Raw genomic sequence first — 15,764 nt, 5'->3', positions numbered from 1 at the left:
ATTCCGACATACTCGAAACAGCTTGGTTTTAGAGAGGGCTGCATGGACATGCAAAAGGACAAAAATAAATAATGCACCTCTCCGTCTAAGGATGAGAGCGGTTGAACGCAAAGCTTTCGTCTTTTTTGGGGGCTTTCGGGTATTATACAAACAAAGCTACCCCGTGGATGGCATCGCGTAGGCTCTCTGCTGGAATCCACATGTTGTCGACGTAGTTCACGTTGGCCATGCCAACAAAGTTGCGATCGTATTGTTAGTACGTATTTCGAGGGCCTTCTCAATGGTTCTGTCTTCGGTCACGAATTCGGCGACGGTTTGGGGCGGATTACAGGCAAGAATAGGAAGGATTCCTCCACATCGCGCATTAAGGGTAACTTCTTTTCTTCCGTCATTTCGGATCCGCGGAGCGAAATATATCCTTCATCCACAAAAAGACGGCTCGTTCATGTCCAGTCTGTAAGGGAGCATTCATGGCTCTCGAACCGCGTTCGGGCTGTTTCTTCTCAATAAAAAAGACATGCCGGAAAGTTTATTCATCATCCCACCTGTTGAAGATCGGGACGCCCTCATCAGTTTCTCCAACCAGTCCTCAGGGTCGTCTTCGCGGGATCCGCGGAACGATCGTGGCTCCCGGGGCTGCTGCAGGATTATGCAAGTCGCTTGTTGCACCATGTCGGTTGCAGTTGTCTTTCTCTTGTTCGTTCTGGTATGAGACCAAACTCGGCCGGTAAACCTTCCAGTCGGCGGCTGGCTCGGCTTGGGCTGGCGTGTCGGCTTCCAGAAAGTGACGGGAGCATAAAAAAGCTCACCCCGCACCCTTACCAGATGTTGCCTCGATGGAAAAACAAGTTTAGTGGAGGAGGCGGTGAAGCAGCAGTCAACGAAGTGATGAGCGCAGGCGAGTGTCGGTGAATCGAATGCCGCAAAGTTTGCTCCTCGGGCATTCATCTTATCTCGTCATCTTTTCCTTCGTGACAATATAGCTCCACAAGAGAGGTCTCTCTTCTCTTTGCGCCTTGCTTCCGCAAAAAGCCATACCTACATTGCGGTCAGATAACAGTGACGTTACAGGCTGTATGTGCCAGTTTTCCACTACAAACCACTGAACCAATCACATTATTGCAAAGGTGACTTGAACGATTTGGCTGCATTACTAAACACTGCTGGTACCAATAGGGGCAGTAATGGGGTAAATGTGGTCGCAGGCGCGCAATACGCAATACCTTAGGCCTGTATACTCACGTATGGTTCCACATGCAGGTGAGCACGTACTGATTAGCACGTGAGTACTTAGCACAGCACACGTATCCGGGGAACTCTTAAGGGGCTATGAAGACAAACTACACTTTACTAACTCACTCAGCTCTATCGCAGCCACGAAACACCTTGCGTCGTTGGAGGGTTTTCATTTTTCCGCCATCGTCCAGCTTTACCCCCAGAACCTCCAGACGTTGCTGGTTTTAGTTTCCCCTAATTGGGCTGGGGACCTCCCACGCGTCGATCACTGCTAAGCCAACTCTAGCTTCCCCGGTAATTGACAAGTCCTACTTGTTTTCAGTGAAGTTACAAGAAAGATAGTAAACAATGGGGTGTGTGATTTTACAATACAATTTAATTTGGAGCTGCAATGATGTATGATGAGCAGGAGTGATGTACAACGGGCCAGAACCAAGAACAGTTGTGAGGCTATTAACTGCAGGTTGTTATTCGTGCAGTCGTTTATGCCAGATTATCTGATGTCATAAAGGAATCATCACTTGGGGAGTTGCCCCAGCTTCATCTGTTTAGATCTCGATTATTTAATGTTTGCCAAATTTTTCTTCCTGGCCCTTTTAATTTAAACTGCACTGACCCTGAAAAATGCCTGTTTTCGGGCTAATTAGTGTAACATCTTTTGAAAGGGTTTGTAACAGTGGGAGAAGCCAATCACGAGGGTTCAATGTGAAGGCATCGAATGCATTGCCGATTCACGTGCCGCAGTAAGATTGATCAAAAATTTAAAAAAAGGCTGAAAAGTAGGTCTTTTGTAAAGCCAAGCTCTCGATGTCCAACTGACGGCATATGTCACGTCGAAAATGCACAGCAGGAAAGCTAACTTTTCCTGACAATGTTGATAGTCGCGGCAGAGGTGAAAAAAACGCTTCCGGTGGTCGTGATTGAGCCTGGGTGCCTGGCGTTATGAAGCCGACGTCTATCCGATAGCGCCATTCCAACATACTCGAAACAGCTTGGTTTTCGAGAGGGTTGCATGGACATGAAAATAAATAATGCACCTCTCCGTCTAGGGATGAGAGCGGTTGAACGCAAAGCTTTCGTCGTGCGAAATCAATTGCGAAGTGTCAAAGTCAAAGCCGCTGCGATCAAAATTGCACACTTTGTGCGAATCAAAGTAGAAGTTCAACGAGGCGAAGTTTAAACTCAGACGACAGCTAAGGAAACATCTCAAGAAGGCTTCGCAGTCAAACATCGCCATCGCTGGATGGAGAGGTGCATGATTTTTCACTCCATCTTAGTAAAGAGTACTCAGCGCAATCCTTACGAAAGATACGCTGACCCAACAAGGCATCCGGAATCCACGACGTCCCGCGTTTTCAATGTTGGGGTGCAAAGCAGCTTCGCAGTAAAAGAAACACCATTGAAGTGCAGAGATTTTATTGCAAGTAGCGCGCTGGGCGTCTCAGACATTGAGAGGGTGGGGCTTCTCCGCGGTCCTCTTCAGCTGCTTTAGAGGCATTGGGCACTTCAGACCTCCTTTGACCATTGGGCGCAAGGCGTGGCATCCAAAGCGGTCCGCGAAAAGGGGGTGGCTCATAGCAAACGGTATGTTCACCCTGTGCGAGACAAGAGTAAATATATGGCTTTATTGAAAAGGTGACCCTAGGTCCTCCTGGTAGGGCATTGAGTCAGTGGAAAAAACTTTACCACCCCGTCCTAACGAAAGTTGATTGAATCGCGGAAGCTTCATGGCATAAAAACTACGTCAAAAGTGCGCCGAACCATTCGCTAAATGTGCGTCCTATCAATCGCCCCACCTTCCAAAGACCCGAATCGCCACCGAAGAACGATTTTTCGCGCACTCGGTAAATGCATATACGAGCTAACTAAGTATACCGATAGTGTGTGGTTCATGAGGTAAAGGTATACTATTGTGCTCCTTCACAATCGAAGTGTGCATTGCCTGATCTAGAGCCGTTCATTTTTCGAGATTTTCGAGTAACAGTTTTCACAGATTGCAAGCCGTGTTTTCGTACGCGCATCTGTCCAGAGATTTTATCACAGCTTTTCGGCCGACCGACCGCTCAACGGGAAAATGCTTGTTTTTTGACTAGACGTCAATGCCCCCACAAAGAGCTTTCGCTATAAAAAAGAAACAAAATTAGGTTAATAACGCCCGAATTGCTGTAGAACGCTAATGTCAGTTTCAGCTCTGCTCTTAGATCTGTGTCCGGACACACGCAGTCGGAGCACACATTACGTTTCCTAGAACAGTCTACTCACACAATTAAGGGTGGAAGGGTGCGATTTGAACAGGTTGTTGTGGCCTTGCCCTAAGATGGCGTTGCAAGTTAATGTAGTAGGGCACCACGTCCGTTTTCAGAAGCTGGAGCACCTCCACATAAGGTGAGAAATTTAGAATGCTGTCCGTGTCACAAAACAGACAATACTGGCCAAGTGACGTTACGATTGATGTCTGGGGTGTAGGCTGCGTCCACGTTGGCTTTGCGTAATTTAAACAGATATTGACAGTTCACGTATGAGGTATACAAGCCATCGCATAAAAAGCCTCTAGCTGCTGGACCGCGGAGAGTCTACTGCTGCGAAAGCAGGCACACTGTATCCATCACGAAGAGGCAACCACCGGGAGGCGAGGGTCGGTTCCCGTCTGGGTACAAGCCCGACATTTCCTGTGCGCACACAGCGCCCTCTACGGCTTCTCTCGGAACGCTCCTCCTGTCTTTTTATGCATCTACTCGGAGAGCACCACCGCCCTGCCTCGGTAGCGTAGGGATAGGATTGTGGGTTTTTAAACGAATGCCCCCGTGATTCAAAGCTCCAATAGAGTCACTTTCTTTTTACCAAGCCCCGTGATTTTTTCATTGATAAATGCTCTTCTTAGATGAAATCGAAGGCGGAGGAACTGTGGGATGAGAATAAAATGCAACTAAATAAGGGAAAACTCCAAAAATGGCGTCTCAGGCTTCACAAAACCTGACGTCAGGTTGTCTCCGAAGCTTTTCTTGCTCTAGGCCGTGGAGAATTTCATTCGTTTCACTGGGCGCGTACACCAAGGCAGACGGGGGGGGGAATTAATATCATGTCGCGTGCAGGAGAAACGAATACTGATAAGCCACAACTAGCTTTACGGGCCTTGCTAAGTCCATCTCGTTTTCAGTAAAGATTCCAGAGAGATAGTAAAAAACGGGGTGTGTAATTTTACAGAAATGAACTTGTATGGAGTGATGAGCCAAGCGTGTTCCATTCCCTTCACAGACCTACTTCGGTTTCCCTTGCAAGTCTACAGGCCTTTTTTTCAAAAGGGCGGACGCAGCCCAAATGAGCTTTTCTACGCAAATGTGGGGGAAGTGTTATTAGTAGTGCCAACGTGAATCACGCTTAGCTTTCACTGTGAAGCTTCTAAACCTGCTCACAAATATATTAATGTGTGTCTAACATATGCCTATGACGTACACTTTGCCTTACTGGACAAACAAGGAACTTGACTGAATGGAGGGAACGAAACGCCGGACGGACACTGTGGTGCACAAGTAACCCAGAGGGGTAAAGATTTGTAATAGCGCTTTGTTGAATTAGTTCAGGCACAACTATAGGGCAAGGGTTATATCGGGAGCGATCACGGGGGGGGGAGCATGGCTCATAAATTGGAGGTAGAGGGCTTCCCCTATCATAGTATTTTAAGAGCCAACGCCCCTCTGCGGATGGGTGACCAGCGAAGCTCTAGAGAGTACACGTCGCACACATAGTTAAGGATGTACACCTAATTATTTTTGTCAATATTTCGTAAACATTTGCTATGAGTGACGCTTGGCAAGTTGGTTCATGCCTAGCAAAGACGGGTACAGCGTGAAACGGGCGATGCACAATGACGGAGCAGAAGGCAGTGCTTGTGGTTGTCCTTTCTCTTCGTCTTGTGCATCATCCGTTTCGCGCTGTTCTCTTTTTTGTTGCTAAGAGTACTGACTCAGTGAATGCTCAGTAAAACTTGAAACAGTGCTCGCTTAATAAAACTTGGAATAGGTTGACTTCTGTCTCTACGGACAACACGGGGCTGTTCGTTTTCCTCTCGTACATAAGAAGCCCATGTCTTGTTAGCCCAGGGGAATTCTGTGACGTTTACAATTTCACTGTGAACGAACTACAACTAAATTAATCAATACACAACCATACCGTTGCCGTATCGGCCAGTTGTCATTCTTCTTCGCGAAATGTTTGATAAAAAAAGAATTAGAGATGCTTTCTGCTGAGCATTCACCAGAAAACTTCACCGTCCCATCTTCGTTGGCCTTTAGGATAGAGAAATTCCACGAAACCTCAGCCATAAACAGCTCGACCTAAAAGTAGAAAACTTGAAACGTACTTGTCGGCTGCGGAGGCTCCACTGCGCGCCTGGGTATACGCGTCTGTCTTGTTGCTGGGGAAGTACTCGCACCGTGCCTGCGAAGAGAACGCGAAGACATCGCCGCGTCTTTCAAGGGACCATGAAGAGAAAATACCACTTCGCTTCGTTCGTGTAACCTTTCATATTTCACTCACCTCTATCCTAGCCATAGACCATCCCCCTCCCACAACGAAAAAGAGCAATTGAGCTCTCAAATTTCGCGCTACAGGCATGTTGAAGAAGGGAGGAGGAAGAGGCAATACGCCTATGGCGTAGCAACACTACAAAGAAACGCCCTACTCCTTTCTTTGATTGCTACTGGGCGCGTGCACTTTACCTATCTTTACTTCTATACCATCGCACCCTGAGGCTCTCGATGATCCCGGAAGGGTACAACTTTTCAACAGGACGCGTCAGAAACTGCCAATTTGAGATTCGGGCCTTGCAGGCTCGAGCTATGCCGTCACGACCGGGATGCGTTTCCGCTATAATTACTGTCGTCCAAATTCTATGTGGACCTTTTTCTTCAATGAGCACGGCAACACCAACTTTAATAGCCGTCTTTGAGTGGACAAGAAGGAGCATATACAGTTGAACAGTAGTTCTCTGTCCATCGTGACCAGAAAGCGTTCAGCAGTTGTTGATACCATTTTGTCGCAATTACTACAGGTTTTCGCTCTGGTAGTTGTTCACCTACAGTTATTATGGTGGCAATGTCTATCGGTGATAAATCAAGCAGGTGTGATGACTTTCGGCTCGTTGATAGAGTATTCCACAAAAGTGAGGAGACGAGAGTAATGACGGCTTTAAACTCGCACATTACTGTGCCCAGCTGCTCTACTGTCACGGATGCCCTGCCCAACGTGGATTGTGCGGCTACTTTTACAGAACCGACACGACTTTCCCAAAATCCATCACCCGACCAAGGTGCAGCTTCCACGATAAACTTCTACGCGGTACCACGTTCGGCAGCTAGGTTGCGCATTTTGGGAGAAGAGCAGAGGCCAATTGGGAACGTAGCTTTTGGCTGATATCGGAATAAACTACGCTAGGCCCACCTCTTCGAGCTATAAACCTCTGGAAAGCACGCATAAATGACTGTGGTCATACTTGAAACTATTTCGAAGTCTGTAATCTTCAGGACAGTACATATAATAAGGATGACAAACTTCTCGATTTTCTCCTCTAACCGGTAAGGACCCAGCAAAGTCAACTCCGATTATAACAATTAGATTGGACTTCCGAAGATTAGCTGCTAGAACAAGTGCCATTGGAGCTGAGGCACACTTTTCCTGGTATTTTGTACATGTGCTGAATGAATACAGGACTCTTGACTCCCTGGAGAGACTTTGGAATCCAAAATCTTTTCCGTAATTCTACTAATACGTCTCTAACTCTGCTGTGTAGTAGCCTTTGGTGATAAGAGTCGATCAGTAGCTCTGTGAAGTGACATCTTGACATTAAATTAATAATAGTGTTCTTTGTGTCTTCACATAGGAGAAGTTTGAGGATCTACTTCGAGCTCGCAGCAGTCCGTTGTCATCTATAAACGGCCGAAGCAACGGTATGTCAGATTTTCGGATCTCGCCGTAATTTAATATCCTTCATCCCTTGGTAGTGTATCGGTTGTTGTGCTTTTAAATATTGTTCCATCGTCCTTATTTCGACTGTAGAAAGTGGTCCTGTAGGGCGCTAGAAACTTCTTGCACAAAATCTTCTGGTCAATGCAACCACTCTGAGAAGCTTATGCAGACTCTGAACATCTCGATAGGTAAAACGTGTGCATGTTCATTTTTGTTGCTACCTGTCAGCTCCACATGTGTTGTCTCCGCTGACGAATTGTGGCTTGAAACTTGAATGTCATCTGGCCAATCCCTGCGGGCAGCTTAAGCAAGGTTGGCCCTTCTCACCAAAGTGAGCTGCTAGTCAATTGGCCCGGTGGACTACCTCGAGTTAGTGCACCCGCAGGGTTAGCAGATCCTGGGAAATGACGACACGGAGTTGGATGGGACGTTTCTTGTATTTCAGCCACTCTGTTCGGGACGAACGATTCCCATTTTTTTTTCTGCCTCGGATCCATACCAATGCAACCGGGGAGGCCGTCGAAACCATGATGACTGTTGTTCGGTCAAACACTTTTTCAGGTAGGCACCCCTTTGTGCGGCAGTGAGGTCTCCCACGAGTTCCACTACAGGTAAGGAGAGTTTTTTCATAGTTGCCAGTCACGTTTTCGCGAATAAGAACGACGTTTTTATTCCTCTTGCACTGTTTACGAAACGGCGGTGAGCTCCCGCCCCATATGCTTGCTGACTTGCGTCACAAAATTTGCGAACTTCCCAACATTTTGGCTGGTTTGTGCCTCTGAAAGTTTGACTTTTGTATCTTGAAGCTTTGGAAGACACCACAATCATTTCATTCAGACTTGAGATACCCAGAAGAGGCATGTACCAATCAATTTTCTGAACCCAAAGCTAAGAAAGAATATGTTGTCTCTGACAACAAATGGACAAAGAAATGCGAGGGGGTCAAAAATACAAGCTTTTGCTTGGAGTACGGTCGTCTTTGTCGCCGGTGTCTTCCTTGATACAACAAGCGCATATTTCATGATAAGATGAAGTGCGTCCTCTTTTCCTCAAGCGATGCCAAAAACGATCCTGTTTTCAGGCGGCAATACTGGCTTTCTGTTCTTAACTTCCGCTTGGTGTTTCGGTGTCGTCAAAATGCTCTTGAAGGGAAGTGGAATTCGTCGACCCCTTTTTCAGCGCTTCGCCCACATTTAGCAGGATGCGATTGACTTGCTCTTAGATGCGTAGAGCACCGTCTTCTGAATTTCTACCGGCAAGAAAGTCGCCCACGTAAAATGATGTCTTCAAGAAGTTTAACCACCTCCTGGTCGTGTTCTGCAGCCTCACTTAGGTGAAAGGAGAAATAGGCTTGATATAGCTCCGAAAAGGACACGTTTCACGCGCCACTCTTGTAAATGATAGGACGGGGTTCAAATTAGTAGGTTTTGAGTAGCAGAAGAACCGGAAGGCGCCATGGTCTTTCTCAAGGATGCCGATTTGGAGGAATGCCTTCTGTAGGTCAGCACTGAGTCCAATTCGGTACGTCCCGAACTTCAGTAGAAGGTGTAGTATGTCAGGGTTCAAGTTGACTCCCTTGTGTAAGCAGTCTTTTAATGAGAGGAAACGCGGAGCTGACGACGATGCATCGAATACAACTCGTAGTTTTGTAGTCGTGCGATCTTCATTGAGCACTTCTGTGTGGGGCATACAGTAAGTATGCTTTCCCTCTTTTGGTGTAAACTGCGTCTCGGCAACAATCTCTGCGTGACCTTCAACGAGATACTGCCGTATGGCTTTGTCATACCTTTCGAGAAGGTCTTTTTTCTTAAGCATCTTCTGCGCCAAAGAAGATAATCGCCTCATGGCCACACAACGGTTGTTTCCGAGAGATTTCTTCTCAATACACCTCCACGGAAGAGCCACTACATAACATCCATCAATGTTACTAATGGTTGATTCGAATTTCTCTAACTCTGGGTTTTTATCTCACTGTTGTCCTCTTTACTTATTCCCATGGTCTCCAACTCCCAAAACTGCCGGGCAATGTCATCTTGGCAGCAATCTTGCTCCGGCCAGATGGCGTGCCTGTGCAATACATACCATGCAGTTGGACGGCGCCGCTTGATTTGCAATGTCTGTAGCACCTTTAAACCTTTAAAATTGTGTTCAGGGCCACTAGCTTCGAATTACTGTGGCGCGTAACTTCCGCTCTCAAAAGTGCCCACATTTGATCTGCTGCAATGAGAAGTCCAATACTATCCTCGCCAGTTCTTCAACTAAATTTCTCTGAATCACCTATGTTTTTTTCCGACATATTTATTTATTTATTTATTTACTTATTTATTTATTTATTTATTTATTTATTTTTAATACTCTTAGACCTTGCAGGATGTTACAGGGGTGGGAGGAAAAAAATTACGCCCACCTCCCCTCGCGGGAACCCTGCTGTGATGCGACGCTGAAGGGGGTTCCATTGGAGTCGCATCAAGCAATCGTCGGGTACGGCAAGAGAGCAAGCGCAAACGCAAACGCGGACGACCGCCGACTGAGAGACCGACCAGAGCGCGGCACTCCGCGTATATGCGCAGCGCACCCGAGGAAGAGGAGATTGCGGGAGAGAGAGTACTGCACATGCACACAGCGCCCAGCGCCGCGCGCAGTGCCGCCCACCGGCGGAGTGAGAGTGCGCTGCGCCACGCGCCCGCAGATGTTGAGAGAGAGTGTTAGCTATCGGAGAGAGCAGAGGGGTTAGCGGAGGAGAGACGCAGCTGTGCGGACACGGACGCCGACGCACGCAGGACAGGGCCGCCGGCAAGAGATGCTCCTCTCAGCGTCGCATCTAATAATTTGTAACAAATATCTAACGCCAGTTCCGCAATAGACGAACAGCACATTCAGAAAACACATGACAGCTTACCCCCAAAGGTTTCAGTCGTGTTTGTGTCGATAAATACAACTGCATCAAGGTTGTTCCACTCGACTATATTTTATACAAGAAAAATTTCAAGAGATCAACACGTGACACATACGATATCACTGCAAGAGAGGGACCTGTTCGTGGCGACACTCGCCCTGGCGGCTGAAAGTATAGTATGGAATTCAAGTTGAATTTCTTATTCAGTTGATAGAAGAATTTCAGCCTAACTATTTTTCTGCGCATTGCGATTTCCGGCAAACCGCGGCCCGAGATAATAACGCAGATAAAGGCTGCGTTCTCCGGTAAGCATGGAAAACAAACCGTGCGGCTAGTCTTTAAATCCGCTTCAACTTAGTTTCCAAACCTTCTGGTGCGGATCCCAAACTGTACTGGCGTAGGCCAGTGCGGGCTGTGTAATTGATTGGTACGCCATGATCCTGACCTCCAGTGTAGCATCTTGTAACTTTCTCTTTGACAGACCGAATTTGCGCTGAGCACATACGCAGATGTTATCAATGTGATCGTTCCATTTCGAATTGTTCGTTATTGTGGCCCCAAGATACTTATGCTTACTGGCATGCTGATGTGGAATGTTCTTTATTAAGTATGTAAAAGGCAGTGGTGTTTTCTTGTTAGATACAGTCATGTAAGCCAATTTATTAAAATAATTTTCATGTTTTATGTAATACACCAGACGTAAAATGTTTTGAAGGCTTCCGTTTAAGAGCACTTGATCTTGCACATTCATAACTCGAAAGAAAATGAGGTTATCGGACGGAAATAGATGTTAAGTGTTCGAATCAATGTCATTTGCAATCTCATTTACATATAAAAGAAACAAAATCGGTCCGAAAACCGACCATTGCGGCACACCCGACAATACCAGGAAAAAAGATCGTACGGGAGCTATTTGGACATATTTTCTGTGTGTAAGGTAGGTATGAATCCATTATACAGTATGCATGTTAACTCCAAGTTTATATAACTTCTCAATAGGCTTGGTGTGACACACCCGAACAAAAGCCTTTGAAAAATCAATTGCTATAACATCAATTTGCTCTATGTTTATTGCGATGCCGAATGCATGGGTCACTTCAAAAATCTGTGTTACTGTAGACAAGCGTCGGCGAAAACCATGGTGCTTTACGTAGAAGAAGTTATTTTCAATGTATTCAACTATATTTTCAAAAAATGTGTTCAAACAATTTTCAAGCAGTGCATGTAATGGGTATTGATCTATAGTTATCCGGCAATATCTTTTTTCCCACTTTGAAAATAGGTACAGCGCGTGCAAGGAGCCAGTCTTCCGGTACACATTCGCTACGTAATAAAACCGCAAAAATTCGAGACAAGAAATGTGATATTCATTCAGAATACAGCTTCAAAAATTGATTGGGTATTTAAACGGGAACACAAGATTTTTCGGTACCAATTTTATCAACAACGCTACAATGCCATTTCGGGAAAAATCAACATCATTCGTATCTCCACAAAGCTTGAAAGCATCAGTCGTATATGGGGTGTCTGTTAAAAGCCTGAGCGATCAAGGCTGGCCTACTACAGACGTTTCCGCTTATCTTGATATTATTGTTGCGCTTAGAGTCCGATAAGTTCGTCCAGAATTTTCGAGGTGACTTTAAGTAATCCACCAGTGTAGTTCAAAGTAAGGCCGCCTTTGCACTTTTTCTTTTTAACTTGTGTTCTTAGGGTAGCTATTTGTGCACTTCGCCTTGGCGTTCATTTACATGCGCAATTCAATCGCTGCTTCAAAAGAATAATATCGCTAGTTACCCATGGGCTACGTTTTCCTACGCGTTTAATCTTCTAGACACGTATTTTTGTAAACAAACGTGAACTGACACCAGCCAAGTATGATTGGCATATTTCGGATATTTCAACAACGTCCAGAGCGCATTTTGAATATCAAACTGACATTTTAGTTTTATTGGGGTGACAATATTGGCGAGTGCTTGGCAACGTGTTGCTGGTGAGACTAACTCCCCCTACAACTGGTGAGACTAACTGGTGAGACTAACTCCCCCTACAACTAACTCCCCCTACAACGTGTTGCTGGTGAGACTAACTCCCCCTACAACGAGAAGATTCAGTTTTTGGGAGATGTCCCCGCGTAAAAAAACTCCTGACTGCCACCGTCGATGACCGCGCACAGGAAACATCGTCACTCCTGGGAGACCGCCCACGAACGAAAGCTCACCAGCAGTATGGTCTTTCTATGCTCGACGTTTGTGCCCGAGTTCGCAGCCGCGTAGTACGCTTTACCCGAGTCAGGCTTTTTCGGTTAACACGCGGTTGTCGACTGCAATCACAGTGATGAAGCATGCCTCCGTCGACATTTGGAGCAAGAAATCCGTCTTTGGCAGTTCTTTGGGCGGTGTCACTTGGCCCGCAATCTGAAGCAGCAGGCCTCTCTTGTAAAACTCTCCATTTTCTCACTGTCCAGCATCTTTCATCCACACTGATAAAATTCATGAGTGGCACTTCTGAAAAAACAGCAGTACGTCGCTGTTGTATGAGGGTTTTCAAAATTTTGAAATACCGCCACATTTGTAGGATGTGGTCGGGGAAATACACGCTCATTTTGTTCCATGGTCGTGTCACATCTCTTTTACATCAATCATCGTCTGGCATTTTTTCTATTCTCTATTTCCATAGAATAAAAGATATCAGGTCTTGTAGCCTTTTGTCAGCTGCCGACGCGTATTCGTGTTGTGTTGTCTCGGAAGGCGACTCAGTGGGCACTCGACGACAACGCTACTCGATCACGTTCTCTGGTGGAAAGCTCCGGAGTAAACATTCGTAAGCATCGATGTGTAGGATGTATTAGGCACCTTCAAGGCTTTTATTCCACGGACATGGCTTTGCAGGATGCCTAAAGTGTCCGCAGTTCGGACGCCAGAAGACGACATGATAACTGGCAGCGATCGCAGGCGATAAAGATGTTCTTGCTCGATACGGAAAGGGTCGCCAAACCTTGAGCAGAGCTTGTCTTGGACATCTTGGTAGCATGCTTCTGTCGTCTGAACATCACAAATGGCTGACGCAGCCTCTCCCAATAAATAGTAATGGAACTTGTCTGTTCTTGATGATGTAGGATTTTTGTCGATGGTCGTTCCCAAAAAGGAAGCCATTTACTTGTTTCTTCTGAAAAGGGCGTAATTTCAAGCTTCGGCAATCGTGGTCCAGCTAACCGAATGGAAGAATGAATGTTATCTCCACAGGCTGAATATTCTGAGGCACCGCTTTGCGTAGGCGGAGCTGAACGCAGGTTCTTGAGTCTCCCTCATGGTCCTTAAACTCGATACCGCGCCGAAGGCTTCGTCTTTGCATTGCACGGTAGTCTGAGGCTGAGCCTCGATTATGTCTACGGGAATCACATGGTCAAGCCAGGCATTAATGGCTCGCAGTTCATTGTCTCTCGCAGTAAAACGTTTTTGGGCAAGTTCTGAAGGCTCAGCAAGTCGGGAATGGACCATTGCAGCGCTCCCTTCACTTTGCCGACCAGTTTCGTTTACTGAGCCTGCCGGGTGATTCGTTCGGGCTTCAATCATCTATGTTGATTCGCTAATCTCCCGGACAAGCTCGGACAACATGGGGCAACGGGTTTTCGGCACAAAAATGTGTTGAAGAAGGGACCAGGAAGAGCCAAGACACCCACGGCGTAGCAAAACTGGGACGAATCGTCCTTCTTCCTCCTATATTTGCGTGCTACTGCCCCAAGCGCACTTCATCTACCTCTACTTTTACGACAACACTGACGTAATGAGGGCCCGGGTGACGTAAGATTGGCCGCGGCATACCAGTGTGTTAACTGCTGGTTACAATAAAGTGACATGATCGCAAACATTCCATCTCCCAGTCGTGTTTCTTGATGGTGGGTTAGGACGGCGGGCTTCGAACGCACAAAGGAAATTCTGTGAAGTCACATAAAAATCTCTTGAAAGTGCTTCACCAGCCACCACTGCTTCATCCCCTTCTTTTATCTCCGTTATTTGTCGCATGTCTTTCATAAAGGTGGTATCGTAATCAGGACAAAGCGTTCATTCAAACGAACAAAACTCGAATTTTGTCATCGCGGCTCCTTTAGCAGGTCGTGCTCGGTCCCCCGGTTCTGCCAAAATTCTTGGAAAGAAATGATGATAGGGTGTTTGTTGCCCCGCCGCACGGCTTGGAGAGAAAGGATGATAGGGTGTTTGTTGCCCCGCCGCACGGCATACCGGAAGGTTCTCAGAAATGCCCGAAGCAGAACAGGCGTTGAGAGGAGTCCTTATCGGAAACTATCTGCAAGCCTCAGGCCAAAAGAAAAGGTAGAGAAGGGGTGGAATAACTTGATCCAGGAAAAAAGTAAAACAGGGAGGAAAACCACACAAACACACACACAAAAGAAAAAGCAATAACCACACAACTGAAACGGCACGTGTCGTCAACAGCAACGTACGGGGCACAAGACAAAGCGGATAAAAAAAGACAGGAAAAAATAAAAATAAAATGGAATTCCACAGGAAAGGTTGGAGGGATGCGGGTGCGTACTAAACTGGAAGCTAAGGAATGAAAAAAAGGAAATAGGTGGCCACATAAGGAGCAGAGGGAGGGGTTACAGTCTGTGGATACATACGTCTTTGGATACATACATACATACATGCATATTTACATACATACATACATACATACATACATACATACATACATACATACATGGCCGGGCAAACCGGATGCAGAAAAACGAGACGTTCAATATGCAACGACAATAACGCGCGTGACTCCACACATCACACTGCTCCTCATTGCATTAGTGTAAAATGTCCTGGACGCAAGCACAATACACAGCTAGCTGCCATTCACTTTCTAATTGATGTCCGTTCCCGGTTGTAGCTGTATTCAGTAGGGTTCGGTAGTCGATGACCACTTGAGAGGCTTCCAGGACACGCTGTCAGAGACCAGGGTGCGTAGCCCCGGGTGCCGCGGGGACCTTGTTTCGGGTGCGCAGCCCGAGCGTTCAAGCCAGGTAGCCCCGCTGGTGGTCGTCTCTGGAGCCGCCAAGGGTGTGCTGTTGCGCTCAGAATCGTTGTGGCGCTCAGGAAGCCGGCTGGGCGCCTTTCCAGGTTCGGGGCCTAGAGCCTCCGTGCAGGCGTCGCCATTCCTCACTCTCCACGCTCCACGCGCCTCCCTTCTTCCCCTTCTTCCAGTCCCCTCCTTGAGGGGGTTTCCCATCACATTCTCCATGTCTCCTTTTTTCCTCCTCTTCGTCTACTAGTCTTCTTCAGGAAGTTAGTCTCTTGGGGGGATTGCTCATGACACATACATACATACATACATACATGCGTATATACTTACATACATACATACATACATACATACATACATACATACATACATACATACATACATACATACATACATACATACATACATACATACATACATAACTACATACCTACATATATATATCCATGCATACATACACATACAAACAGGCCGGACATACCTGTGCTGCTTGAATGAAAAAAATCTGTCCCTGGGTTATGAAGGGAACGAGAGGGATCCGGTACTGCTTGCTCTGATCAAACGAACGATGAATCAATTCTCTGTACATCTGAAACAATAGAAAGATAAGCGAGGACGTCAGAGCAGGAGGCGGAAAAATGCG

General features: G+C 46.5%; 1 protein-coding gene across 2 annotated transcripts in view; it reads right to left on the bottom strand.

Annotated features, from left to right (window-relative positions):
* Nucleotides 1-2,502: 2,502 nt before the first annotated feature.
* The window catches only part of LOC144162269 (uncharacterized), a 100,004-nt gene continuing 86,742 nt past the window's right edge, over nt 2,503-15,764 (bottom strand). For both annotated transcript variants that reach the window (XM_077692747.1, XM_077692748.1), the window contains 3 exons: nt 15,603-15,710; nt 5,597-5,673; nt 2,503-2,831 (listed from right to left, as the gene is read on the bottom strand). In XM_077692747.1, the coding sequence (XP_077548873.1) occupies nt 2,678-2,831; nt 5,597-5,673; nt 15,603-15,710 (339 nt within the window). In that variant the 3' untranslated portion in view covers nt 2,503-2,677. The remainder of the gene's footprint in view (nt 2,832-5,596; nt 5,674-15,602; nt 15,711-15,764) is intronic.

Source organism: Haemaphysalis longicornis, unplaced genomic scaffold (assembly GCF_048455015.1).
Source record: "Haemaphysalis longicornis isolate Haplotype H1 unplaced genomic scaffold, Haemaphysalis longicornis Haplotype H1 scaffold_12, whole genome shotgun sequence".
NCBI classification, from domain to species: Eukaryota; Metazoa; Arthropoda; class Arachnida; order Ixodida; family Ixodidae; genus Haemaphysalis; species Haemaphysalis longicornis.
The sequence above is the reverse complement of the archived record's forward strand: the minus strand, read 5'-3'. Positions and strand labels throughout refer to the sequence as shown.